This window comes from Oryctolagus cuniculus, chromosome 12, assembly GCF_964237555.1.
Source record: "Oryctolagus cuniculus chromosome 12, mOryCun1.1, whole genome shotgun sequence".
NCBI classification, from domain to species: domain Eukaryota; kingdom Metazoa; phylum Chordata; class Mammalia; order Lagomorpha; family Leporidae; genus Oryctolagus; species Oryctolagus cuniculus.
Window position 1 is genome coordinate 52,083,338 of NC_091443.1, and position 26,469 is coordinate 52,109,806.

Below are 26,469 nucleotides of genomic sequence, written 5' to 3' on the forward strand. Positions count from 1 at the left end.
AGACCCTGAGATTGGTAGATCTGCAGGAGCCACGCCGTACGTCACGGTGCAGCCCGCGGATTGGCGGGAAGAGTCACTCTCCACCCCTCCGTCTCTTGCTCCGGAGCTGTGGAGGACGCTCTGGTTGTTAAGGCGACTCGTCCCGCCTTCTCGGGGCCTGGTTCAGCGTGTGATTGGTTGCTAATATCAAGGAATCCCGGCGTGGAGAGCGCGAGGGAAAGATGGCGGCGATGGCGGTCGGGGCTGCCGGTGGGAGCCGCGTGTCCAGCGGGAGGGACCTCAATTGCGTCCCCGAAATAGCTGACACACTGGGGGCTGTGGCCAAGCAGGGGTGAGGGCCAGACCTTCGCGGGCGGAATGCAGGGTCCGAACTCGAGGACGGAAAAGGGCAGGCTAGTCATCCCCGAGAGGCAGGGGTGAAGGGGCCGGATGGGACGAGGGCGTGAGAAACCCCATTACTCCTGAGAGGAGCAGCTTCGGCCCGGCGGGTGGAAAGTTAGGGGAGTCGTGTGGCCTCTTAGTCCAGAAGTCGGGGGAGTTGTCGGGGATACAAAAAGGGGGCATACAGCCAATCCCCTAGGGCTCCGGGGGTAAAATGAGTATGCGGGAGTAGGGGGAAGTGTTGGGGGCAAAGGCGAGAGGAGGTTCATGTGCAGGGAGGGTAGGTGTAGGTAGCCCTGGGGCAGCTCTGAACATCACAGTCCTGGAAAGCCAGTGACCCCAGAGTAGAGAGAATGCTACTTGGCGTGGATTTCCGTCGTTTTCCCTTACTCATCTTTTCCCTGCCTGTGTTTTGGGGGAGAAATTGAGGCACGGTGCAGGGAAGTGGTATGTCCCAGGATGGGCTGCAACCAGGAGCCAGCGCGGTGACTGGTGGCATCTGAAAGGGCTGTGCGCAGTTGAGGTAGCCTAAGTGCAGTGCTTGGCTCTCTTTACATGATGATTCTGGGTCTGTCGCGGTTGTAGGTTTGATTTCCTCTGCATGCCTGTCTTCCACCCGCGGTTCAAGAGGGAGTTCACTCAGGAACCTGCTAAGAATCGGCCGGGCCCCCAGACACGATCAGACCTACTGCTGTCAGGAAGGGGTAGGGACCATCCCATATGCCCCTTAATTGTTAGCAGCAGTAACAACCTCTGCTTTATCAGAGCCCTCGTTCTCCTCCTTTTCTGACTTGGATATATTGGATAGCCCCTGGGATCTAGGGAATTCTCGTTTTCTCCTTGCTTATTTGCTAAAAGCCTTAGTTGCCTATTCTGCATCAGACTATCCCATGTCTGTGGTGGAAAATGCCTTTGTCTCTCATCTCTATTTTCTGTTCCCTACCAAGAACTAGAAATTGAACCAGTACAGTACTGAACCTCATTCAGTTTTTGTCTTTCCCGGGTGGGGGAGTGCAGACTGGAATACGCTAATTGTGGGAAAGCTCTCTCCATGGATCCGTCCAGACTCGAGAGTGGAGAAGATCCGCAGGAACTCGGAGGCGGTAAGACAGTGTTTGACCTCTCCTGGAGCGTTCTAAAGATGACCTCTGTACCCGAGCTGGGTGGGAGAGCGTTTTTCCCTTCCATCAGTTACAAAATCAACTAACAGAATGCAATGAAAGCTATTTGGAGGTTAGCTCTTAACATTTTCCTCCCGTTCTCCATTCCAGGCCATGTTACAGGAGCTGAATTTTGGGGCGTATCTGGGTCTTCCGGCTTTCCTGCTGCCCCTTAATCAGGAAGATAACACAAACCTGGCCAGAGTTTTGACCAACCACATCCACACTGGCCACCACTCCTCCATGGTATGGTCGAGGGTCTCTTTTTCCCACTGCATATCATGGTAGTCAGGCTCTGTGCGGGAGCTTCTTGGGCCTGCCAGTCAGTGAAGCGGGAATTTGGCAGAATGGAAATTATTGCTCACTCCCCTGCTAACAGACAGTTTCACAATATCTCATTATTTCTTGAAACTTTACAATTGAAACACAAGGCAGATTTTTTTTTTAAGGGAGGTAGAGTTACAGAGAGAAATATCTTCCATCTGCTGGTTCACTCTCCAAATGGCCGCAGCTAGGCTGATCCAAAGCCAAGAGCCAGGAGCTTCTTCCAGGTCTCTCAAGCACTCGGGCCCTCTTCTACTGCTTTCCCAGGCCATAGCAGAGAGCTGGGTCGGAAGAGGAATGGCTGGGACTAGAATCTGTGCCCATATGGAATGCCAGCACCTTAGACAGAGGCTTAGCCAGCTACAGCACATTGTTGGCCCCACAAGGCAGATATTTGCTTAAGGATATATACAGGATACATGTACAAAATCACAAATTGGGAAAACCATCTAAAGGGGTTAATTTGAGATCTGGATCAAGGTCTTTTTAATTGTGAGATGGTTATTGGACCCAATGAGTTCAAGAGCGAGTTCTAAAAGGGCACCTGTTGATGTGCAGTTCTGGATGCGTGTGCCCTTGGTGGCACCGGAGGACCTGAGAGATGATATAATTGAGAATGCACCAGCTCCACACTCAGAGGAGTACAGTGGGGAGGAGAAGACGTGGATGTGGTATGTCTCCTTTTGCTACTACTCCAGAGCAAGGGGCAGGGTGAAGGGAAGTACGGGTAGAGCCTGTCGGGAAGTCTCCTTGAGCTGTGGTGATTGGTGGGCCACACATATGTGTGTTTTTCTGTATCCAACTCTGGGCAGGTGGCACAACTTCCGAACTTTGTGTGACTATAGCAAGAGGATTGCAGTAGGTGAGTCTACAAGGGTCCTGGGATAAGTGTCCTTCCTGTGGCGTCTGTGCACAGCACTCAGCAGTTTTGTCCATAGTGAGCAAGCTTGACCACTTTCCCTTGGCCTGAATCTGCCTTGCTCTTGAGAGGAAACAACTTGTACAAGGGAGAAAGGAAGGGTTTCTCTCCTGGCAATGGTTGACAGCATTTTCTGTTCCCTGTGTAGCTCTTGAAATTGGGGCTGACCTCCCATCTAATCACGTCATTGACCGTTGGCTTGGGGAGCCCATCAAAGCAGCCATTCTCCCCACCAGCATTTTCCTGACCAATAAGAAAGGATTTCCCGTTCTTTCTAAGATGCACCAGAGGCTGATCTTCCGGCTCCTCAAGGTAGATGGTAGGAGGGTTCTGAAGGTGGGCCAGCTGTACCTCTTACCTTACACATGCATCATCATAACGAATTTCTTGGGGGTTGTGGAGGGGAATGGGACTTCTCTTCTCTGGTTTCTAGAGAGCTATTTCAGTCAAGTTGAGAGTTTTGAGCCCAGCAAAGGAAATGTTCAAGGGAGCCCCAGGAACCTTTCAAAAGGAACTGGAGCCTACAAGATTGTCATTTAATAAGTTTACAGTAAGGAGCCCTGGCGCCTCTTGTGCCAGCATGGTGCTTAGGTAGCGTAAGAAGGCTTTGGAAGTTTATTGAGCCACTTTTGTTGGTATTGGGCCGGACCCTGGAGAACTGTTGGTCTGGGCTTTATTTTATGCTAGGGCTGTTTGGCCCAAAACCATCACGACCCAGAACCTTGGTTTTGAGCTCTGTCTGATGCTCTGACTTCCCTCACAGTTGGAGGTACAGTTCATCATCACCGGCACCAACCACCACTCAGAGAAGGAGTTCTGCTCCTACCTCCAGTACCTGGAATACTTAAGCCAGAACCGCCCTCCACCCAATGCCTATGAACTCTTTGCCAAGGGCTATGAAGACTATCTGCAGTCCCCGCTCCAGGTAGGTTTGGAGTACACTAGGAAACGGATCTTTTGGGGGAAGTGCCCCAGGATCCTCCCAAAGATTCTACTTTGGGAGGTAGTGGAAAGTATCTGATGTTCTGGTGCATTGGCCTTTGCCAAGAAACTTAATTTGTATTTTTCCTCTCATTCGTCAGCCACTGATGGACAATCTGGAATCTCAGACATATGAAGTGTTCGAAAAGGACCCCATCAAATACTCTCAGTATCAGCAGGTACACTGGGCCTGGGCTGGGGAAGCACAGGGCCAGGATGACCGGGGTGAGGATGGAATTATAGCCATGAGTCTCTCCTTCCCCAGGCCATCTATAAATGCTTGCTGGACCGTGTACCAGAGGAGGAGAAGGATTCCAATGTCCAGTGAGTGCTTTCCCTGCAAACCTGGGGGCCTTGCACGTGAACTTCTTTGTCTGCTTAGTCTGCTTGTCTCTTCCCCTCCCCCAGGGTATTGATGGTGCTGGGAGCAGGCCGGGGACCCCTGGTGAATGCTTCCTTGCGGGCAGCCAAGCAGGCTGATCGGCGGATAAAGCTGTACGCTGTAGAGAAGAACCCAAATGCTGTGGTGACGTGAGTAGTCTGCTTGTTGGGAACCTTGTCCCCATGGCCAGTTCTCCTAAGCCTCTCTCCTCACCTGTGTCATCTCTGTTTCAGGCTCGAGAACTGGCAGTTTGAAGAATGGGGAAGCCAGGTGACAGTAGTCTCGTCAGACATGCGGGAATGGGTGGCTCCAGAGAAAGCGGATGTCATTGTCAGTGAGCTTCTGGGCTCCTTTGCTGACAATGAACTGTCACCTGAGTGCTTGGACGGAGCCCAGCACTTCTTAAAAGGTGCCTCCGGGTTCTGGTACATGGCGGGGCAGGAGGGGTGGCAGCAGCCTGGGAGGTTACAGGTTGTGGGGGAAAGTGAGTTAGACTTGGGTCAGCATGGATTTTGAGAGCTGCTGGCCTTGTGCCCTCAACAAATGAAATCCTCTCTCTCGCCCTCAGTGTTCACATCTATAAAATGAGGGAACTAGGGCAGAGATTCTTCACGTGAGGTCTGTGGAATCCCACTCACCTGGGCTTGGCTTTCTTGTGGAACTTTGTGGACCCCACAGAAGAACCACCAGCTTAGTTTCCTTTGGTTTTCATCTTCTAAACAAACAAACAAAAAGTTTATTTATTTGTTTGAAAGGCAGAGAGGGAGAGAAAGAGATCTTCTGTCCACTGATTCACTCCCTAAATGGCCACAGTGGCTAGGGGGTGTGCAAAACTGAAACCATGGGGCCAGCGCCATGGCTCACTTGGCTAATCCACCGCCTGTGGCACCGGCACCCCAGGTTCTAGTCCTGGTTGGGGTGCCAGGTACTAGTCCAGTTGCTCCTCTTCCAGTCCAACTCTCTGCTGTGGCCCGGGAGGGCAGCGGAGGATGGCCCAAGTGCTTGGGTCCCTGCACCTGCATGGGAGACCAGGAGGAAGCATCTGGCTCCTGGCTTTGGAATGGCACAGTGTGGCCATAGCAGCCATTATTAGAGGAGTGAACCAATGGAAGGAAGACCTTGCTCTCTCTCTCTCACTGTCTGTAACTCTCTCTGTCTCTCACTGTCTAACACTGCCTGGAAAAAAAAAAAAAAAGAAAAAGAAAACCTGAAACCAGGAGCCTAGAACCCTATTTGGGTCTCCCATGTGGGTGCAGGGGCCCAAGCACTTGGGCCATCTTCCATTGCTTTCTGAGGTGGATTAGCAGGGAGCTGTATTGGAAGCGGAGTGGCCAGGACTCCAAACCAGCGGTCTCACTGGGTACCGGCATCACAGCAGCAGCTTAACCCATTATGCCACAACGCTGGCCCCTCCTTTGTTTTTTTTTTTTTTTTTTTTTTTTTTTTGACAGGCAGAGTGGACAGTGAGAGATACAGAGAGAAAGGTCTTCCTTTGCCGTTGGTTCACCCTCCAATGGCTGCCGTGGCCGGCGCACCATGGCAGGTGCTTCTCCTGGTCTCCCATGGGGTGCAGGGCCCAAGGACTTGGGCCATCCTCCACTGCACTCCCTGGCCACAGCAGAGAGCTGGCCTGGAAGAGGGGCAACCGGGACAGAATCCAGCGCCCCGACCGGGACTAGAACCCGGTGTGCTGGCGCTGCTAGGTGGAGGATTAGCCTATTGAGCCGCGGCGCCGGCCCTCCTTTGGTTTTAAGCTTGTGTTATTCTGTACATTAATCTAGAGGTAGATTTCCCCCATGTTAGGAGTTAGGGACAGGCCAGCCTGGATGTGACAGCACTTAGTGACTTCTGCCATTCTCATGCCAGCCTTGGTCTATGTGGACGTGGGAGGTCTGAGGCTTTGGTTAGTGCAGGCACAGCTCATTTCCCTCCCTTGGGAATCTGACCCTCCTGCTCTGCAGATGATGGCGTGAGCATCCCTGGGGAGTACACCTCCTTCCTGGCTCCCATCTCCTCCTCCAAGCTGTACAATGAGGTTCGAGCCTGTCGGGAAAAGGACCGTGACCCTGAGGTAAAGAGCCACCGTCCTGGGGAAGGACAAAGTAGTATTCCGCTCCTGGAGAAGATGAGGAGATGGAGAAATGGGGATGGGGGGAAGTGGATCAAGGGAAACTGTGTTTCTCTCTGTACCCCTGGGCTTTTGAGTGTTTCCCTGAGGAGGTAGGCTCTCTTGCCTGTCTCCTCCAGCTCTCCCTCTTGCTCTTTCTTACGCGGGACAGGCCCAGTTTGAGATGCCTTATGTGGTGCGGCTGCACAACTTCCACCAGCTCTCTGCGCCTCAGCCCTGTTTCACCTTCAGCCATCCCAACAGAGGTGGGTTCCTGCGTGGCCTCTGTCCTCACCCCCCTGCTTTCTCCCCTTGCTGTCCCGTCCACCTTACATGGTCCAAGCTTCACCAAGTGGCCTAGGGCTTCCGGTCCCTCATCATCCATAGAGTTCTTTTCCTTGCAGATCCTCTGATTGACAACAACCGCTACTGCACCTTGGAGTTCCCCGTGGAGGTGAACACGGTGCTGCATGGCTTCGCGGGCTACTTCGAGACTGTGCTTTATCGGGACATCACTCTGAGTGAGTGTCTTGGGCTGTGGATGGCAGGATATGCGGGTGTGGTGCGGGCTTGTGTTTGTGTCTCCTTTGGATTCCTGGGGAGCCCAGGAGTCCATGAATGGAGATCTTTGGTTGCTTATGATCACAGAACAGCCTCTCCTAGATAAAAGGCTCAGTCTTGGAGAACGGGGTGTTTTTCATTTGTCCACACAGGTATCCGTCCAGAGACTCACTCTCCTGGGATGTTCTCTTGGTTTCCCATCCTCTTCCCCATTAAGGTAGGAATCACCTTTAAGACTGACAGTTAAGGAGTAGCTTGTGCCATTGGTGTTGTGCCCCCTTCCCTCTCCTAAGCTGATACCTGTGACCCAGTGTTCTGCTCTTACAAGCTCTTCTATTCCACTTGTAGGTGCTGGAATTATCTGCAAGAGCCTTCTACCTACATCTCTCCTGGCTACTCTTCTGTCCAATCTCTCTTTTTCCCTCTCCCTCTCCCTCTCTCTTTACCTCTCTCTACCTCTCCTTCCCTCCCTCTCTCTCTCTTTTTTTCTTAAAAAAAAAAAAAAAAACAAAAAAAACTATGACTTTATCCTTTATCTCTCCCCTGTCTAAAACACTTCAATGCCTTCTCATAACCCTTAGGATAAAGATCAAAATCCGGAACATTGCTTACAAGCCTTGGAGTGTCTCGCCTTACTTGCCTTTTCAGAGACTGTCCTGTTGCTTACATGGCTTCAGCCCTGCAGACCTTCTGGTTCCTCTAAGTGCCCATCCTCTTTCTTCCCTCAGGTTTTCTCACCTCTCTCCTAGCCTGGCAGGTTCTTTGCTCATGTTTTCCTCCAGTCAACCTCTCCTGGAGGTCTCCTTGTGCATTTTTATTATCAGATAAACTTTCCCTGACCACCTTTCACAGGTGTTTTAAATTGTAGTCTTTAAGATTTATTTATGTATTTTTAAAGGCAGAGTCATAAAGAAGGAGGGAGGGATGGAGAGATCTTCCATCTACTGGTTCACTACCCAAGTGGCCAGGTCAAAGCCATGAACCTGGAACTCTCTCCAGGTCTCCCACATGGGTGGCACTTGGGCCATCTTCTGCTTTCCCAGGGGCATTAGCAGGGAGTTGTATTGTAAGCGGTACAGCCTGGTCTTGAACTGACGCTCTGCAGGATGGCAGCTCAGTCTGCTGTGCCACAGCGCCAGCTCCTCATAGGTGTTTTCATAAGCCCCTGATTTACCATAGTTTTGATGATTTGCTCAGTGTCTGCTGAGTGTTCTGATAGACTTTAAGTAAGCTTCATGAGGGTTGGAAACAGTCTGTTGGGTTTATCATTTTAGCTCCACACCTACCTTAATATGCTGTCACAAATAATTTATTAGCTCCACATCAAACCTCCCTATCTTGCTTCTTGCAGCAACCCATTACAGTGCGTGAAGGCCAGACTATTTGTGTGCGTTTCTGGCGATGCAGCAACTCCAAGAAGGTGTGGTACGAATGGGCTGTGACAGCACCAGTTTGTTCTGCTATTCACAACCCTACCGGCCGCTCATACACCATTGGCCTCTGATGCTCCGTGCAAGTGTCCAGAGCCTTGAAAGCGGCTTCAGGTTCTGCTCTTGTAGCACAGAAGGTGCTGTACATCTCTGGGCTGTGATTCCGCTTGCCCGAGAGAGAGGAGCATTTCAGTCTGATTTCCTGCCTTCCATCGAGGTGGGCAAAGGATAAGAATTAATTGCAAGGCTAAAGCCAGCAATCTGTGAAGACCTCAGATCAGGACATGAGGAATTGGTAGTCTGGGACCTGAAGCTACACCGACAGGCACTCAGCCTCAAGAACTTCCTGGAATAGCCCTGAGAACGTGTGGATTGAAACATTTTCAGTCCTTCCTCTGCTCCTCTCTGTTCTTGTTTTGATGGTTTTGTGTAAGAGGAAATACAAATAAAGTGAAGTTATGGCCCTTTCTTGCTCTGATCTGCTGTTCACTGCTTCTATTTGCCCACACCTTTTAGACCCAGGCATTTTCAGGCCTGTGCCCTTACCCTTTCAAGACCCATAGGGGCCGAGCTTTATTTCCTACTTGGGTGAGCAGTGACTCCTGGACATGGGCCTTTCTAACCAGCTAGAGCGAGCCCTTGTCCAGTAGGGTCTGTGTCAGGCTTTTCTCTGGGGAAAAGGCATAGAGTTCGTTGCCTTGGACAGAGAAAGGGCGTGAAGCCAGCTTCCCTTCCACCTAACTGAGTTGCCACACTGCCAGCTCTTGGGGAAAAACTGGAAGCCATCCAGGCAAGCCAAGTATTGGGTTTGAATAAAATCAGCAGGTTAGGGTTTGAAATCAGATCATCTAGTTCAATTTTCGGCCTTACAGCCTGGGGAGATGAAGTCTTCAACGGCATAATGTGCCTACGCGCCCAAATCAAAACGGGAACTCAGGTTCTCTAACTGGCGCTTAGCACCTGTGTCAGGCAGCTGAAGCCTGCAGGGGTACTGGAAGCCCTAGGGAAGTGAGGGGAGAGAATGCTCCCTTCTCCTGGTTAGAAGTCTGGGAGTACTGCTGCACCCATCACCTGAGAAGTTTCCCGCTGCAGTGCTAAGTCTGGGGCATGGATTTGAACTGAAGGTGTGTGACTTACGGGACCAGGCAGTGCGGCTGAGGCAATGTGCAAGAAGGCAAGCCCTGGGCTTCCCAGATAATCAGTCGCTGAGATTGGGAGGGTGGTGTGGAGCCTGGCATCCCTGACGTGAAACAGGTGCAGTTACAAAGCGGTGCAAAGGAAGATCGATGGGACTGGCTCGGCAAACCGGAGCAGGGACGGCCAAGGACGGCCACCGCTCCTCGTCGGCTCCGCCCTTCGCGCCTGTCTAAACCTACACCAGCAAAGTCGGAGTGGAGCAGGCGGGCCCTCCACGGGCCGTTTAGCCAATGAGGGGGTGGTGGGCGGCCACCAAAGGGCGCTTTTGCACTTTCCCAGTCACTGAGAGGTTGGCCAATCAATGGGAACTTGGTGGTTGCTAAGAGACATGAGTTTGGCTCCACCCATATGTAGGGTTTTAGCCAATGAAAGCCTGTAGTTTGGGCTGTGACCGCGAAACCGCTGAGATTCTTTTCCGCGCTGTCGGATTTCGGCGCAGGCGCAGATTGGGGAAGATTCTGGAAGACAGCGGAGCTGCCGCCATTTTGCGGGAAGGGAAGCAGCTCCGGCTGTAGTGGTCCTTTTAGTCCTGAAACTAGGAAACAGCCGAGCTTCGCGCCCCCCAACACACCCACAGAAGAAGGGAGAGCCCGGACCCCTCTGCGGGGACCCGGAACTGGTGAGAAACCCCGAAACCCCCTTCACCCCCCCCCCGCGACGTCCCCTCCGCGTGACGTTGCCGCTCGGCGCCTCCCCCTGACGTCACAGGCCGCAATGGCGTCACGACAGAGTGAGGCAAACTTAAAATAAGTTTTACACACTTTGGTTCGTTGTGATCTGGAAGGTTCGCTACCTGAATGTAGCCCACTGGCACGACTTAAGGGGCCGGCACGGACGCGGCCTCTCGGATCGCAGCGACTTTGATCTCTCCTGGTCCCCACAGCAGTGACACTTAGGGTCGCTCCCGCCGGGGTGGGGGGCTGGGACCCTCCACGGCCTGAGAGGGCGTGTGTAATCGCGTTCTAGCCTCTGGTGTCACCACTGAGAGAGAAAGGGGAACTGAGATTTCTTCTATTCCCAGGCTCCTGAAGACTCAGGTTCGCTAAGTTGGTCTCTGCGGGATCCTTTTAACTTCGTAGCCACGCACATTGTATAGGCGAAGGACGAGGTCGCCACGAGATTGCGCGCTGGGACGTTGTGCCAGTTGGTTGCTTACAGGATCATTCGCAGGCTTGGCTCCTTATCGTGCTCCTTGTTCCTGTTCTTAATTAAGCGGCCTTTACTTCGGAGGTGTTTGTGCCCAGAGGAGTGATCAGACCCAGAATGGCGCTCCTAGTTACCCCTGGAGTCCCAGCGTTTGGTGAACTCTTCATTCTCCCATACCCCTTCATCCGTGGGGGTCTCCCTTCTGGCCTGGGTAACAAGATCCAGGCACAGCAATGATTGTGGGCTTTTAATGCAAGTTTTTGGAGTAGGGGTGGGAGAAAACACGACTGTTTTTATAGATGGGATCGAATGACCTTGACCCCTCCCCATGAGTTAGGAGATGGAGTTGGAAAACTACTGGCCTGAAAATGCATAGTGTTTGGCACTTCCTTGGTTTGGGGACATCTTGACACTAACCCTAGTGAGATTGCAGGTTTCAAAATAGCATGCTCATGTTCTCACTGCCCAACGATAGGATGGGTTCTGAGGAATGTGATGGTGGGCATGTAGAAGAACCTGACCATACAAACGGAGGCAGCTAGCGTGTTACTGAGGGAATGTAACCTTAGTGGGGCCATCCTTGTATATGCAGTCTGTTGTTGACAAGAATTTAAGTAGCACATGACTCTACATTATGTGCTTAAGTAGGTTCATTGCTCTCTGAGGTTCATTTCTAGAGGTTTGTCCAGTGAAAGTGTTTGTGCTTGTGTTTGGTACCTCTGCTTTGTGCTTAGCATTCAACTGGAGCAACTCTTGAAGTCAAAAACATTTTAATTGGCGAGGAAAAAGCATATTATAGAAAATAAAATAGTTGAGGCAGCCAAAATGTTTGCAAGCAACAGTTTGAGGATCAAAAACACTTATTTTTAGAGTCATCTTTCCAAAGTAGACCAGATACTTATGTTGCAGTTAGTCTGATTCCTAATGTGTTTTTTTTTTTTTTCCAAAAGATTTATTTATTTATTTGAAAAACAGGCAGAGAAAGAATGACCTTCCTTCCCCAGAAGACTGGGCCAGACTAAAAATCAGGAAACAGGAACTCTATTCGGGTCTCCCACATGAGTGCAGGAACTCGAGTTTCTGAGTAGTGGTCTGCCTCTTCCCAGGCACCTTAACAGGAAACTGGGTTGGAAGTGGAGTAGCCAGGACTGAAATGTCCTCTGATGCAGAATGTGGATGTCCCAAGCAGCGACTTAACCCACTGTACCACAGTGCCTGCCCCTGGTTCCTAATATTTGGAAGTATATACTTTATATGCCACAGATGTAGTAGCCTCTCAGTAAGCTGTAATTAACGGGACTGATTGTTTTGATAAACAGGTTGGAGAAGTATATATTTAACAGTAGACATCTTGGTATACTGTATACTTTTGAAAGTTTTCTTTAAGGTTAAGTGAGAGAGGTAACATGATATAACGCATACAACTTTACACTTGGGGTCTTAAGACCTCAGATCAAGAGTTAGATCCTGGGGGCTGGCGCTGTGGTGCAGTGGGTTAACGCCCTGGCCTGAAACGCCCGCATCCCATATGGGCGCTGGTTCGAGACCCAGCTGCTCCACTTCTGATCCAGCTCTCTGCTGTGGCCTGGGATAACAGAAGATGGCCCAAGTCCTCGGGTCCCTGCACCCACATGGGAGACCCAAAGAGGCTCCTGGCTCCGGATCAGCACAGCTCCAGCCACTGTGGCCAGTCGGGGAGTGAACCATCAGATGGAAGACATTTCTCTCACTCTGCCTCTCCTCTGTGTGAACTGTGGCTTTCAAATAAATAAATAAATCTTTAAAAAAAAAGAAAGAAAAAAAGAGTTAGATCCTGGGGGCTAGTGTTGTGGCATAGTGAGTAAAGCTGCTGCTTGCGGCACCTGCATCCCATATGGGCACTGGTTCAAGTTCTGGCTACTCCACTTGCAGTCCAACTCCCTGTTAATGCACCTGGGAAAGCAGCAGAAGATGGCCCAGGTGCTTGGTCCCCCGCACCCATGTGGGAGACCTGGAAGAGGCCCCTGGCTTTGGGTCAGCCCAGCTCCAGCTGTAGTAGCCATTTGGGGAGTGAACCAGCAGGTGGAAGATCTTTGTCTCCCTCTCCCCTATATACATATATACATATAACTATGCCTTTCAAATAAATAAATAAATAAGTCTTTACAAAAGAGTTCCTCCATTTGAGCCCGTTGACATTGGGCAGTTCCTAAAAATCTCAGTTTTTGAAATCTGTAAATTGGTTAGGTATTATCTGCCTATAGTTGCTTTGAGTGCTAAGTAAAATATAAGATTATTATGAGGGACAGTTCACTGGGATTTAGACTTACCTATTTGATTTTTGTTTAATTTCCTTTTTTAAAAAAATTAGTTAATTTATTTGAAAGAGAGAGGAAGAGACACAGAGAGACAGATCTTCCATCTGCTGATTCACCCCCAAATGGCCACAACAGCTGGGACTGGGCGAGGACAAAGCCAGGAGCCAGGAGCTTCATCCAGGTCTTCCATATGGGTGCAGGGGCCCATTCATTTGGGCCATCTGTTGCTCTCCCAGGTGCGTTAGCAGGGAACTGGATTGGAAGTGGAGCAGCTGGGACTCGACCCACCTTCCATATGAGATGTTGGTGTCGCGTGCTGCAGCTTTACTTGTTACACCGAAAGCCCAGCCCCTCGATTTCCATTTTAAGCCTTACATTTGGCTCCAAATAATTTTTTCCTCTTTCCAGCAATCTTTCTGAACATGCTGGTATAGGGGCTGGCGCTGTGGCACAGTGGGTAAAGCCCCACATGGGCACCAGTTCAAGTCCCGGCTGCTCCACTTCCTATCCAGCTCTCTGCTGTGGCCTGGGAAAGCAATAGAAGATGGCCCAAGTCCTTGGGCCCCTGCACCCGTGTGGGAGACCCGGAAGAAGCTCCTGGCTTTGGACGCATAGCTCCGGCCGCTAGGGTCATCTGGGTCACCAATGGATGGGAGATCTCGCTCTTTCTCTCTCTGCCTCTGCTCCTCTGTAACTCTGCCTTTCAAATAAATAAACACATCTTTAAAAAATAATAATAATAGGTATAATTATTATACTTATTAAAACATCAGAATTGGTGTGAGCTTTGAGGGCAATCAGGACAGCATTGTTGGCTTGTGCATTAACTGCTCTAAAGTGAACAAAGTTCTTGTGATTGTGGAAAGTCTGATTACGATAGCTTTCCTTAAAAATATTTATTGATTTATTTATTTGTAAGACAGAGTTATAGGGTTCGGCACTGTGGCATAGTGAGTAAAGCCTCCATCTGCAGTGCTGGCATCCCATATGGGCGCTGGTTCAAGTCCTGGCTGCTCCACTTCTGATCCAGCTCTCTGCTATGGCCTGGGAAAGCAGTAGAAGATGGCCCAAGTGCTTGGGTGCGTGTACCAATGTGGGAGACCCAGAAGAAGCTCCCGACTCCTAGCTTTGGATCAGCCTGATGGCAGCCATGTGGGGAGTGAACCAGTGGATGGAAGACCTTTCTTGCTCTCTGCCTCTGTTTCTCTGTAACTCTGCCTTTCGAATTAAAAAAAAAAAAAAAAAAGAGAGAGCGAGATAAAAGGAGAGATGGAGGGAGAGAGATTCCGTCCTTTGATTCATTCCCCAAATGGCTGCAGTAGCCAGTGCTGGGCTGTGCTGAAGCCAGGATCCAGGAGCTTCATCTGGGTCTCCCACGTGGGTTCAGGGACCCAACTACTTGGGCCATCTCCCACTGCTTTTCCAGGCCATTATCAGGGAGCCGGATGGTAAGTGGAGCAGCTGGGACTCGAACTGATACGCAGATGGGATGCTGGCATCTTGGGCAATGGTAGCTGACTACACCACAGTGTTGGCCCCAGAATAGCTTTCTTACATAGGAATTCTTCAGATTAGTTTTTGCCTCACAGCATTATTAAGGTACATGTATTGGCATATGATTAAATTGAGCAAGTTAAAAGTGTATTATTTGATGTGTGTCGACATCCATAAAACCATCACTCCCAGAGGTTTCCTTGTGCCTTTTTTTTAAATCCTTTTCTCTTAGTCCCTCTCCCCTACTCCTGTCCCCAGGCAACCACTGATGTGCTTTCTGTAACTATAGGTTAGTTTGCATTTTTTTAGAATTTTGTATAAATGGAAATATTCAGTGTATACTGTTTTTGGTCTGGTTTCTTTCAGTCAGCATGGTTATTTTGAAATTCACGCATATTATGTGTATTGATAATTCCAGGCCAATAAATTCTTAATGTTATTCTGTTGATTTTGTTTAGTATGTTGTTTTTCTTATTTGTCAGACCTGTGGTAGACAGCCTGGAGAAAGACAGTTGCTAGATGTGAAAGATTGGAGAAGGCAAGATGTTTTACCCTGCTTGCGAGACAGAAAGGCTTCAGAGAATTGATTAAGCCTATCTTAATCATGTTTTTGAGTTACCTGAACTCTAGTCAATGCTAACAGAAAACACTTGGTGAAGAGGCCTTTAATTATTGGTGTTTAAGATATGTGGGGAAGAGCTTAGGGCATGTCTGCATTGTTTTGGTGTTGGCTTTGTCTTGCTTGTGATTTTTTTTAAACCCTGCATCTTTACCTTTTTATTGGAAATATTTGCCTCTTTTTATGACTTCAGTATGAAGCAGTCATTCAGAATTCTGAACAGTAGAATGGAGGCCTGTGTCTGTTAGAAGGAAATAGTACTTCTGAATACTGACATTTTCTCTGCACAGGACAGGATCTGTGTTGTGTTTTGTCTCTATCTAGGTATCTAGTTTCCTTCTAGAACTTTGGCCGTTTCTAAGATACAAAGCAGAACTAGCTTAGCTCTGTAGGGGGCATAAATAAACGTAGAGTAAGCGACAGCTGATAAGATCCCTTTGCAGTTTGGGAAGCAGAACTGTGTATCCTGAAGTCTGTTTCTTGGAGGGGGAAGGGAATGTGTGGTGCTGGAAGGGGAAGAGAATAAAAATCAGGTTCTTATGTGTTGATATCCTCTCCTCAGATCTGACACGATGGCGTCTGATGACTTTGATATAGTGATTGAGGCCATGCTGGAAGCTCCCTATAAAAAAGAGGAGGTAATATTCCCCACCTCGCTCCTGGAATCGGCTTAATAAGAAAGGGCAGCTGTGGATCATCATTTTCAACATTTTGTGACTCTTCCTTCCCCACTTGTTTTATTTTGTACAGAGGTTATGCATAAAAGGCATAGTCTTAGTAAGCTCTGCTGGGGACCCACAGTCAGGGGCCATACTTTTAGAGAAGGCTCCAGAAAATGGGGGTGGGTGCGTAACATGGTGGTGGTAACATGTGCTTTGAACTCACAGCTCTCGGTGACCCCAGAAAGTTAGTGGATCTCAGACCTAGTGCCAGTGTTTCACTCTCCTGGGAAGTAATGTCAGTGGACAGATGTTAGATAGCTGAAAGTTGACATCAAAAAAAGCTGCCGTTCTGATCTCTTCCTTTTTGGGTAGTTTTCCTCGTTTCCTCTGTTATTCCCTTTGTTAGGAGATTCAGACGATCAGCACCTGGCTAGATGATCGAGAGCTTTGATTTCTTCCTTGTCCACCTTTGTTCTTTTTGCCCAATGGAATCTGTGTGTCTGCCACCTTGTACCTTGTGACATTTTCCTGGCGAACTCCTCAGGATGAGCAGCAAAGGAAAGAGGTTAAAAAGGACAGTCCTAGCAATACCACCAGCAGCACCGGCAACAGTGGCAGTGGTACCAGTGGGAGCACCACCACTGGGGAGACAAGCAAGTGAGTGTGGGTGAAGTGGGTTGGCCGCGCGGGAAAGGGAAACAACTGCATCTCTTGGAAAACAGGGAGGTAGTTGCTGTTAAATCTGCTGGCTTTTAGTAGTGGCGCCACTGAGTCATGGGAATAGTGGTGATTTGGCTTAATGATCTTCTAGTCTTCACTTTGCAGCATAGACTAGTGGACAAATCCTAGCTTTGATTTGTTTCATTTGATCAAAATAGCAAGAGGACGCCTGATCTGAAACACTAGCTTTTGTGTGACTTTAAGGGGACTCCGGCCAGTGCAGCTGCCTGACAGCAGTGAGGGCTGTGTGTAAGTCGGTGTTGTGCGGTTGCTGTGAACTTCCGCCAGATCATCTGCCGGGCTTCGGTCTTTTCGGTGCTCTCTGTTTCACCCTGGCCTTATTCTCATTCCGTTTCCTTGGGAGAAAGAATGGAACCCCCTCAGTGTTAAGAACCTTCACTCTCTTTCACAGGAAGAAGAGGAGTCGGAGCCATAGCAGAAGCAGGGATAGAAAGCGCAGGTCAGTCACTGCGGGCACTGGTGGGCTTGAGGAATTACTCAAGTGGGAAGATAGCAGGGAAAGCCGAATGTGAAAGGCCAGACGAGCTTGTTTCCATGTGTAGTCGCAGCCGAGACCGGGACCGGCATAGACGGAGAAACAGTCGGAGCCGAAGTCGAGAACGCCAGCGTCATCGCCGTAGCCGTAGCCGAAGCTGGGACCGTCGGCATAGTAGTGAGTCACGAAGTCGGGACCGGCGTCGTGAGGACCGAGTACGCTATAGGAGTTCTCCACTTGCCGCTGGGTATCGCCTTTTGCTAATAAGATCACCTTTGTATCATAATCTGGCTAAAACAAGTACACTGTGGAGCCAAGCCCGAGGGTGCTTAAAACCCATTGCGATGAGTAGGCTACTGCCACTGGAGGGAAAGTGCAGGCTGAGTATCCTTTATCCCGTCATGAGAGCAGAAGTGGTTGGAATTTTGGATGTTTTCAGATTTGGAATATTTGCATCTGCATAATGAGATATCTTGGAAATGGGACCCACAGCTAAACACAAAATTTGTGTTTTATACCTTAGACACACAGCCTGAAGGTAATTTATTGTGTTTTTTTAAATTTATTTATTTTACTTAAGATTTATTTATTTGAGAGACAGAGTGACAGAGGGAAAGACAGAGATCTTTCATCAGCTGGTTCACTTCCGTCTGCTGGAGTTTTTAAAAAGAATTCTTATGAAAAAAAAAAGAATTCTTATGTAAGATGAGGTGTTGGAGTCTGATTTGTTCGTGAAGAAAGATTTAACTTTGGACCAATGTGAATCAGGTTTTGCTGCTTTTTTTCCTACTCCTCAGGCCCAGGTATGGCCAGAGTAAGAGTCCTCACATCAGAGAGAAGAGCCCAGTCAGGTGAGTTGATAATGAGCACTGTTTTTAGGAATTGTGAGTTACAAATAATAAAAGATGGGTGGAGCTGAATGTTGTAGGTCAGCTGGAGAACAGGGACCAGGGGCAGCGGTGCCAACACATTTTGCTCTGTAGGCAGCCAGTGGATAACCTGAGCCCTGAGGAGCGTGATGCCCGCACAGTTCTCTGCATGCAGTTGGCTGCCCGCATTCGGCCTCGAGACTTGGAGGACTTTTTCTCTGCTGTTGGCAAGGTAACCCTGTCCCCTGAGGAGCCTCACTTCTGTCTTGTCTTCCCTTGTACCTAACTCAGGATCCCTTGTGCCCCCGGATAGGTTCGCGATGTGCGGATCATCTCAGATCGGAACTCACGTCGTTCTAAGGGCATTGCCTATGTGGAATTCTGTGACATCCAGGCTGTGCCACTGGCCATTGGACTGACTGGGCAACGGCTGCTGGGGGTCCCTATCATGGTACAGGCCTCACAGGTGAGCAGACTGAGAAACTGACATAATGGGGATGGGAGGGTGGGGGAGGAACATGGGACGTGACCCATCATTTTCTCTCTCCCCAGGCTGAGAAAAACCGACTGGCAGCCATGGCCAACAACCTGCAGAAGGGCAGTGGTGGACCACTGCGCCTCTATGTGGGCTCCCTGCACTTCAATATCACTGAGGACATGCTCCGGGGCATCTTTGAGCCCTTTGGCAAAGTGAGTAGAGCATCAGGGAAACCTCTAGAGGGGACCAGAAAAGGTGGGGAGGGTGAGCGTACTGTGTTCTGTGCAGCTGTGATGATCCCACTCTGTACATCAACATGGGTGTTCAGGTCCATGCCTTGAAGGTTAGGCTCCAGCTCTGTTCATGCTCGCCAGACACAGCAGAATTGAGTAAGATTAGTCAGGAAAGATGTTTTGAAAGAGTCCAGATTGAGTAAGATTAGTCAGAAAAGATGTTTTTGGAAAAAGTGGTGTTTTGTCTCTTTTTAAAATTTTATTTATTAATTTGAAAGCAGAGCTCTATCGTCCATCTACTGGTTCACTCCCCAGATGCCTGTAGGAGTCCTTGGCCAGGTGCAAGGAGCCCAGAACTCAGTTCAGGTTTCCCACATGGGTGGAAGGGACTGGAACACTTGAGCTACCACCTGTTGCCTCCTAAGAATCAAGGCCAGACATTCTCATATGCAGTGTTGGTACCCAGAGAGTGTCTGCACTGCTGTTTGTCTTTCTTTTTTAAGATTTATTAATTTGAAAGAATTACAGAAAGAGAGATCTATCTACTGGTTTACTCGCCAAATGGCCATGACAGGACTGGGTCAGGCTGAAGCCAAGAGCCTGGAACTCCATCTAGATCTCTCATGTGGGTGGCAAGGGCCCAAATGCTTGTGCCATCTTCCTCTGCTTTTTCAGGTGCATTGGCAGGGAGCTGGGTCAGAAGCGGAACAGCCAGGACATGAACCAATGCTCATATCGGGTGTCAGCATCAGAGGCGGCAGCTTAACCTGTGCTACAACACTGGCCTCTGTTTGTCTCCTTCTAAAAGACTTGGATAGGTGTAATTTTTTGACTAGAGAGTTAGAGTTATTTACAGCAGTCTTAAAAGTGTGGACTAGTCAAAAGATTATTAATAATTCCATCCTATTCTACTGCAGATTGATAATATTGTCCTGATGAAGGATTCAGATACAGGCCGCTCTAAAGGTTATGGTTTCATTACGGTGAGTGTCGAGTCTTTGATTTTCACATTTTTCTTTGGCTTGTCCACTTGTCTGAATTTGCAGCTTAGCTTCATCCTCCTCCTTTAGGAACTGTACAAATGACCCATAAACCCTGGTGCCTGGAGCTTGGACTAGCCTTCTGCCCCTTGAGATGAGTGCATTGCTTGAGGTCTTGGCTTTGCTCCTACACTCTGTCATTGACCCTGATATGGGGCTATCCAGGAGTTCAACCAGCTTCCCTGGTGCTACAACTTGCTCTTTGGGTAATAGTAATTATTCCAGGCTGCAGCTGAGAGGGTGGGGGCATGAGGGAGGTTAGGTGTGGGCTTATCAGGACTTGATTTAATGAATGGTGTATTCTCATGATGGGAGTGGGAATAGGAAGTTATACTTCCCCTTGGCACTGTCCCACACTGCGAAAGATCTTTGCATTAAAATGCCGCTGTAGGGAGAATAGTGAGACCACCTAACAGTGGCCAGCAACACTTTTTCTTGACACTCCGACAAAGTTGTTTCCAGTTCCTATCCCCTGGTTCTTCCATGAGACTCCTGGGACTCCAGGCAGCGTACACACCTCCACAGTTGGCCACAGGACAGAAGGGTGGTAAGGTGTGTTTTACCACGGGAATTGCTCACCTCAGAAGTTTCCAGTATAGGTAAGCCACCTAGGCCACCCACCTAGGAACTGTCAGCACCACGTGATAAGCCCTAGGGCAGGTAATGCTAGAGTAAATAAAGCCAGCTGTGGTGATGACAGTTTTGTAATGGCAGGTGACCATTTCTGCAATTGAGTGTGACTCAGATGTGGGAAGACTTTTTGTTGCTGCCTTTTAGGTCAGCAGCCTTGACACTTGCACAAAGAGACTGAAATCCTCTTTATCTCAGGGAACTGCTGGTGCTGCTGATAAAAAGGGATAGAGAGTGCAGGCCCCCTGCAGGTCACTGACTTAGCAGTACTGGTGTGTATGTGGGCGTGGGGTGCTGCCTGGCTCTCAGCACTAGGATGTGTCCCCTCCTAAACTTGTGCCCTGGAGTTCCAGGTTCCTGCTACTCCTAACAATCAAATGAAACAAGCTGTCAGGCTAGGTTCCCTGTAGGTAACGGACTTTCTGCGTTAAGTTCTCAGTGGAGATGGAAAATTGAAAAGTGATTGTCATTGAGTTGGAAGCAGTCCTGTTGAGAGAACCATTTTGGTGCAATGGGGAAAAGAAAAGTTTGTATCACAGTGAGCATGCATCTTTGCTGGGATAGGACTAGTGGGTCTTTGAGATCACATTTGGCCTGAAAGTGACTGACAGGACTTGGGTTTCTCATAGTTCTCCGATTCTGAGTGTGGCCGGCGGGCCCTGGAACAGTTGAATGGCTTTGAGCTTGCTGGTCGACCTATGAGGGTTGGCCACGTGACTGAGCGACCGGATGGTACCACAGATATCACTTTTCCTGATGGGGACCAGGAGCTGGATCTGGGATCACCAGGTGGACGATTGCAGCTTATGGCCAAACTAGCAGAAGGTACAGTATCTCTCAAGGTGAAGAACACAGGGTTGAATTTTAGATCAAGGATTGCATCTTAACCCCACTGTTTCTTCTCCTTTTAGGCTCTGGAATCCAGCTGCCAACCACAGCAGTGGCTGCTGCTGCTGCCCAGGCTGCTGCCTTGCAGCTGAATGGAGCAGTTCCCTTGGGGGCCCTGAACCCAGCAGCTCTGACTGGTATGGTTAGGCTTGGGAAAATGAGAGAGGGGTGGAGCCTGGAACGGAGGAGTTCTCTGTGCTCACTCAATCACTCTGCCTCTCTCTGTAGCTCTGAGTCCAGCCCTGAACCTCGCCTCCCAGGCAATTGCCTCCCAGTGCTTCCAGCTCTCCAGCCTCTTCACCCCCCAGACCATGTGAGTCTCAGGACCCAGCTCCTTTAAGTCTTTGATTTATTCTTTTCTTTGGCTTCCCGTTTACCTCTTCTCCTTGCCACAGGTAAATCACTGGCACAGTAAACTGCCTCCCTGTGTCCCTGGGTCCTGCCAGTCTCTTCTCCACGTCTATTTTTCTGCTGCCCCCATCTTCATTTTGAGGACCAAGCCATTCTGAATGCCTGGACTTTGACTCTGGAGGAGCAAGGGCCGCCCTTTGACACCAAGAGGAACTCCTGCCTGCAGCCCCACTGGGAGTGGACTCTGCTGAGCACAGCCCCCAGTTGAAGAGTACAGAATCTACCCTGCACTGAGTCCCTATTTCTCCATGTATATCATCTCCTGAGAATGACCTTCTTGCCTTTCTAAACCCCTGTTAGTGACTCCCCCATTCCTCCTGTGTTGGGAAATCTGTGGGGCATTAACTGAAGGAACTGCTCTCTCCTTTTCCTACGGTTTACCCCGTAATCTGTCAAGGAAATGTCTTAGGATCTCTAAATCAAGAGGACTTGGGAGTTTGGGGAGTGAACCTTGAAGATGTTGACTTTATGCTACTAACTCCCTGGAAGGTAGCCTGGACATGTGCATTGTAAAGCCTGCCTTAGACCTCAGCTTGGTGCGGCTTGAGGCCAGAGCTACCATAGGCTTGCTGAGAGGTGCGGGAGAGGTCTGTCCTGCCAGGCAATTAGAATGCCTTAGGGGTTCTCAGGAGTTGGTAAAAGGTGGGTTCCCTTTCCAGTAATTTCCATCTTCCTTTGTGTAGTTGACCTACTTCCCAGGTCCTCCCTTTGGCCCAGGGTGGGATAATGGAGAGGATGCTGCTACTCTCCACCGCTTCTGTATGCCTCTACTGTGGCCTCAGCCCTGGCGGTTAGAGCTGCTGCTGCCCCCGTCTGGACCCACATGAGCCCTTCTTACTGGATTTTATACCCTGTGTCTGTGTACATAAATATATATATACACACACACACATATGTATGTATGTATACATATATAAACTTGATACAAAAGGCAAGCCCTCTTGTGGTAACTGCTGCCCATATATGTATGGTCTCTAAAGTCAGTTGGTATCTGATGTTAAATTCTCACGCGCCAAAACCCTGATGATTCTAGGCATATAAAACATTTGTCATGTCAGTGAGTTTGTTTTATTTTGTTTTACTTCACCTTCCTTAGAAAAACAGACAGAAGGCTCATTCCTGCCTTCTCCATCTGTATCTGAATCACATTGTCTTTCCCTTGGCCTCTCCAGACCCAGCTGTCTACACGAGACTTTGAAGCTCTGTGCCTAGGGACAGATATTGACTTGCCACCAGATGGCAGTGTGGCAGTAGCACGGTCTTCCTTCCCCTAGGGGTGTTTTGTGATCTTGAGTCTTAGCACCAGAGAAGTCTCCTAAGCTCACCATTCTTACCCTGTTGGACTTTGTACCTGCTGTTGGCTCTTTGCTGTAGACATTGCAGTCCAGTGTCCAAAGGAGTTCCGGTGTTATACATCAGGGCTCCGCTGGCATAATGTTCTGTAGTTTCTTGGTCAGTTGCCTCAACTCTTGATTTTCCTAAGTTCTGCCTGGGATAACCAGTGAATCCCAGGGAACTGAATCTTCCAGGAATAGCCCTGCCAAGAGAGAGGAGCACCTTCCTCTGGCTGCTCTTTATAATAAGTGGTGGGGCAGAGCCTGGCTCACTAGCCTAAGAACCAACCAGAGAGGCAGAGGCCTGAATTCAGGGGCAAGGCTCTGTGGGGCTCCTCCATTCTTTACTGATCTCTATAGCAACAGAATGTTAAGACTTTATTATGCTAAAAATATGGGTAATTGCTGTTAGGTTTTAATTTGTCACCTCTCAGACTTCTAAGTAGGTGATAGCTTCGCAGTAGTGTTAGCCTGTAGGGTTGCATTTTACACCAAATCGTTAAGTACCAGAGGCCTGCTTATGTCGTGTAAGGCCACAGGGACTCTGCCCTAGCCTCTGACCCTTGCAGGCCTGCAGTCTCACCTGCCACGTTGTTTTCCTTGCCCCCACTCCTTCCTGGTCCTATCCGTGTATGTTCTCTGAACTTGGGGGAAGGAAAGGAGGATGCGTTATTTTTAGGCAGGAGCTGTTGGCTGTGACCCAGTACCCCTATAGTTATTGATTTGGCTGCTAATGCATCTTGAGAAATGCATCATGGACTGTTTTTGTTAGTCATCTCGAGGCCATGAGCTGGACCTCCTCACAGCTGGCGTGGATGTCTCCACAAGGCTATAAATACCTGCAGGCCTTGCCTCCCTGCCTTCCTCAGAAGGCCCTGATCTATGCTTGGTTTCTCTGTGTTCCCAAGCTCAGCAGTTTCGGCCTTCCTGCACTGTGGTCCTTCCACCTCAGTTCTTCCTTCTCCCTGTTTGTAGTGCCTCTTGCAGCCTCTTGCTGGGAGAGAGACAGTGGTGGAAGCAGGGGAGCATCTAAGACAGCTTCTGCTCTAGTCTTGCCCCATATAAGGTGACGGTGTCTAGTGCGTGACAGCTGCTGTCGTCGTGGGTGATTCAGTGCCTCCTTGTTACTCATCCTCCATAGGAGGTGGTTAGAGTGGGAAGAAGGGGACAGTGAACAGCCTCGGCCCAGTCTAAGGTAAAAGGAACCTCCCTGAAACTCTCCCAGCTGAGCATGGGAGGGTTAGGGCAGGATAGAGGGGAGATGGAGACCCAGGTCCTGTCCCAAGAGAGTTAAGGTTTCCCAACCAGTCCTTAGTTCTAAACAAGCTTTTCACTTGGCCTGACTCAGCGCCTGTGCTTCTGTCTTCTCCAGGCTGGTGGCGTTTCCTTACTTTGAACTTGCTGTGTTCTTGACATGGGGACTCTGCCCACTTTCTCCTCAGGTTCCAGCAACACACAGGTGTGAGCTACCAGCAGGAGCAGGGCCTGACTACACTTGAATCTTGGTGCTTTTCATGAAGGGAAACGAGTTAACATCTTGGAGGGGAAAAATTTTACCTTTTTTTCCTGCAAAGGACAGGGTCTGGTGACAATCGAGAGAGGTGCTTGGGGAGTAAAAGGCAAAAATGGCTCTGAAAAGTGAGGGGTAGGAGGTGAAAATAATGATAATTGTTAACATTTGTGCAGGATTTGGGTGGGTAGGCAGGATTCTAATCGCTTTATATGTATTAAATCATTTAATCCTCACAACAAGCGTCTAAGGCAGACTCTGATTATCTTGACTTTGTAAATAAGGAAGCTGATACCCAAAGATTCAATAACTTGCCCCTCAGTTCCACAGTGAGTGAGTTGACACTTCCAGCCCAGGCAGTCTGGTACCAGGTCCCTCTGCCTTAACCTGACCTGCCTTTCAGCGCATTGGGGAAACCAGGGCCTGGGAGTTGGTGGGGAAGCTTTATCTCACTTCGTCCATCACTACACCCATTGCTCTCAGTAGACCCTGAATGTCTCCACTTCCATGTCTTTGCTCATCTTGTCTCTTCCTTCTCCTTTGCTGACCAAGATCCTGTAAGACCTGGAAGCTTTCCTAACTTGAGAGTAATCCCTTTTCTTTTTTTCTTTCTTTCTTTTTTTTTCTTTTTTTTTTTTTTTTTTTTGACAGGCAGAGTTAGATAGAGACAGAAAGGTCTTCCTTCTGTTGGTTCACCCCCGAAATGGCCGCTATGGCCAGCGCGCTGTGCTGATCCGAACCCAGGAGCCAGGCGTTTCCTCCTGGTCTCCCATGCAGGTGCAGGGCCCAACCACTTGAGCCATCCTCCACTGCCTTCCTGGGCCACAGCAGAGAGCTGGACTGGAAAAGGAGCAACCGGGACAGAATCTGGCGCCCCAACTGGGACTAGAACCCGGGGTGCTGGTGCCACAGGCAGAAGATTAGCCTAGTGAGCCGCGGCACCGGCCGAGAGTAATTCCTTTTCAGTATCCTTTGTCCTCTTGTGGGTCTTCTGCCTTTCTTTACAGTCACTAGATGTCTATAGCCTGATGAGGCTAGCCAGAGACTTCTTTTGCATTGTTACTTTTGCTGTGCACATACAAAATGTCTACTGAATTAATTCCCGCTCTCTAATTCGGAGCTGGGCTTTCCAAGGGCTCCTCCTAACCTGCTTTTCCCCAGCAGCTTCATCCGTTCCTCCTTCACTCCTTCAGGACAGAGGATGTAGTTTTACTCTTTTGGTGTTACCATGGTAGCCTGTGATACTTTCTGTCTAAAGTGCTGCTTGCCATCTACTGGAGACTGATGTTTCCACGGCAACCAGGTGAAGGCACTAGTCATGAGCTGGATGCAGGAAAGAAATTTCTGAGAAGCTTTGTGTCTCAATCTTGTAGCTTCAGATATCCTTTCTCCCACCCCATCCCCCCTTTTGCACTCTATATCCAGAGCGGCTTTGCTCTCAGAGCGTTGAGTGCTCTCTGTGAATGTGAGGTGAAGACCAACCAGTTGTGGTCACTCGGGAAGGTAGGGTGCTAGGAAAGGGCTGATTGAAAGGTCCCGGTGTGGGTACGGCCTTGTGATACAGCTGGGCCACTTCTGATCCATCTTCTGGGATGGCCTGAGTGCTTGGGCCCCTGCCACCCGTGGGAAGATCCACATGGAGTTCTGGCTGCTGGCTTTGCCCTGGCCAAGCCCTGGCTGTTGTGAACATTTGGGGAGTGAACCAGCAGATGGAAGGTCCCCCCTCACTTCCTCTCTGTCTCTCTCTGCCTTTCAAATATATAAGTAAATCATACACACACACACACACACACATTGAAAGACAACTTTAAGAAGTTAGAAGAGTTCTGTTGGCTGTTCCAGATGATCTACTCTCAAGAGCCCTTGAGGAGCTGGCTGGATTTACTGGAGAGCCATTAAGCAGTTATTTTTGAGAGCAATGGGTAGATGAATGAGGTGCCTCAAGACTGGAAAAGAGCCAGTCATGCTGGATTATAGGAGGAGGGAACAATGACCTTGGGAATCAGAGACTTGGGAGACCATTGCCAATGTTGCAGAAAGGATGGGAACTCAGCATTCGAGCATCAGCAAGCCTGCTTGTTCAGAATGAGTGGTGCTGAGAATCAGCTGCCTCATCTCGCCTCCTGGGCACAAGAAAGCCAGGGACCTCCACCCTGCAGCAGAAGGGTCCCTCTGGAGCCACACTGCATGGTTCTGATTG

The 26,469-nt window shown here is 49.4% G+C and overlaps 2 protein-coding genes across 6 annotated transcripts; both read left to right on the top strand.

Annotated features, from left to right (window-relative positions):
* Positions 1-12: 12 nt before the first annotated feature.
* On the top strand, positions 13-8,723 carry PRMT5 (protein arginine methyltransferase 5). 2 transcript variants are annotated; one of them, XM_002718065.5, is made up of 17 exons: positions 13-331; positions 967-1,085; positions 1,399-1,484; positions 1,653-1,787; positions 2,424-2,536; positions 2,678-2,727; positions 2,933-3,096; positions 3,548-3,709; positions 3,867-3,944; positions 4,031-4,089; positions 4,174-4,296; positions 4,381-4,556; positions 6,109-6,218; positions 6,427-6,520; positions 6,659-6,775; positions 6,968-7,032; positions 8,167-8,723. In XM_002718065.5, exons 1-17 carry the CDS (start codon positions 222-224, stop codon positions 8,317-8,319), a joined length of 1,914 nt encoding a protein of 637 aa, XP_002718111.1. In that variant the 5' UTR covers positions 13-221; the 3' UTR covers positions 8,320-8,723. The 2 variants fall into 2 exon arrangements, with proteins under 2 accessions (XP_002718111.1, XP_002718112.1); XM_002718066.4 differs by lacking the exon at positions 13-331 and adding an exon at positions 358-416.
* Positions 8,724-9,734: 1,011 nt separating this feature from the next.
* On the top strand, positions 9,735-22,482 carry RBM23 (RNA binding motif protein 23). 4 transcript variants are annotated; one of them, XM_051822641.2, is made up of 14 exons: positions 9,735-10,061; positions 15,561-15,636; positions 16,205-16,317; positions 16,793-16,840; positions 16,944-17,123; positions 17,674-17,727; positions 17,860-17,977; positions 18,059-18,211; positions 18,298-18,435; positions 19,374-19,439; positions 20,756-20,951; positions 21,038-21,151; positions 21,243-21,327; positions 21,410-22,482. In XM_051822641.2, the coding sequence occupies exons 2-14, from the start codon at positions 15,571-15,573 to the stop codon at positions 21,411-21,413; spliced, it is 1,335 nt and encodes a 444-aa protein (XP_051678601.1). In that variant the 5' UTR covers positions 9,735-10,061; positions 15,561-15,570; the 3' UTR covers positions 21,414-22,482. The 4 variants fall into 4 exon arrangements, with proteins under 4 accessions (XP_051678601.1, XP_051678602.1, XP_002718109.1 ...); XM_051822642.2 differs by having other exon boundaries at positions 9,838-10,061; positions 16,944-17,091; XM_051822643.2 differs by having other exon boundaries at positions 9,884-10,061; positions 16,067-16,317; positions 16,944-17,091.
* The last annotated feature ends 3,987 nt before the right edge of the window (positions 22,483-26,469 follow it).

Bases quoted from the DNA above. Each gene is read 5' to 3' on its own strand.
- RBM23 (XM_051822641.2), top strand. From the start codon at position 15,571: ATGGCGTCTGATGACTTTGATATAGTGATTGAGGCCATGCTGGAAGCT. The intron at 17,978-18,058 runs GTAACCCTGTCC...GCCCCCGGATAG, and splicing joins TTTTCTCTGCTGTTGGCAAG to GTTCGCGATGTGCGGATCAT. The intron at 18,436-19,373 runs GTGAGTAGAGCA...ATTCTACTGCAG, and splicing joins TCTTTGAGCCCTTTGGCAAA to ATTGATAATATTGTCCTGAT.
- PRMT5 (XM_002718065.5), top strand. From the start codon at position 222: ATGGCGGCGATGGCGGTCGGGGCTGCCGGTGGGAGCCGCGTGTCCAGC. The intron at 2,728-2,932 runs GTGAGTCTACAA...TTCCCTGTGTAG, and splicing joins TAGCAAGAGGATTGCAGTAG to CTCTTGAAATTGGGGCTGAC. The intron at 6,521-6,658 runs GTGGGTTCCTGC...TTTTCCTTGCAG, and splicing joins CTTCAGCCATCCCAACAGAG to ATCCTCTGATTGACAACAAC.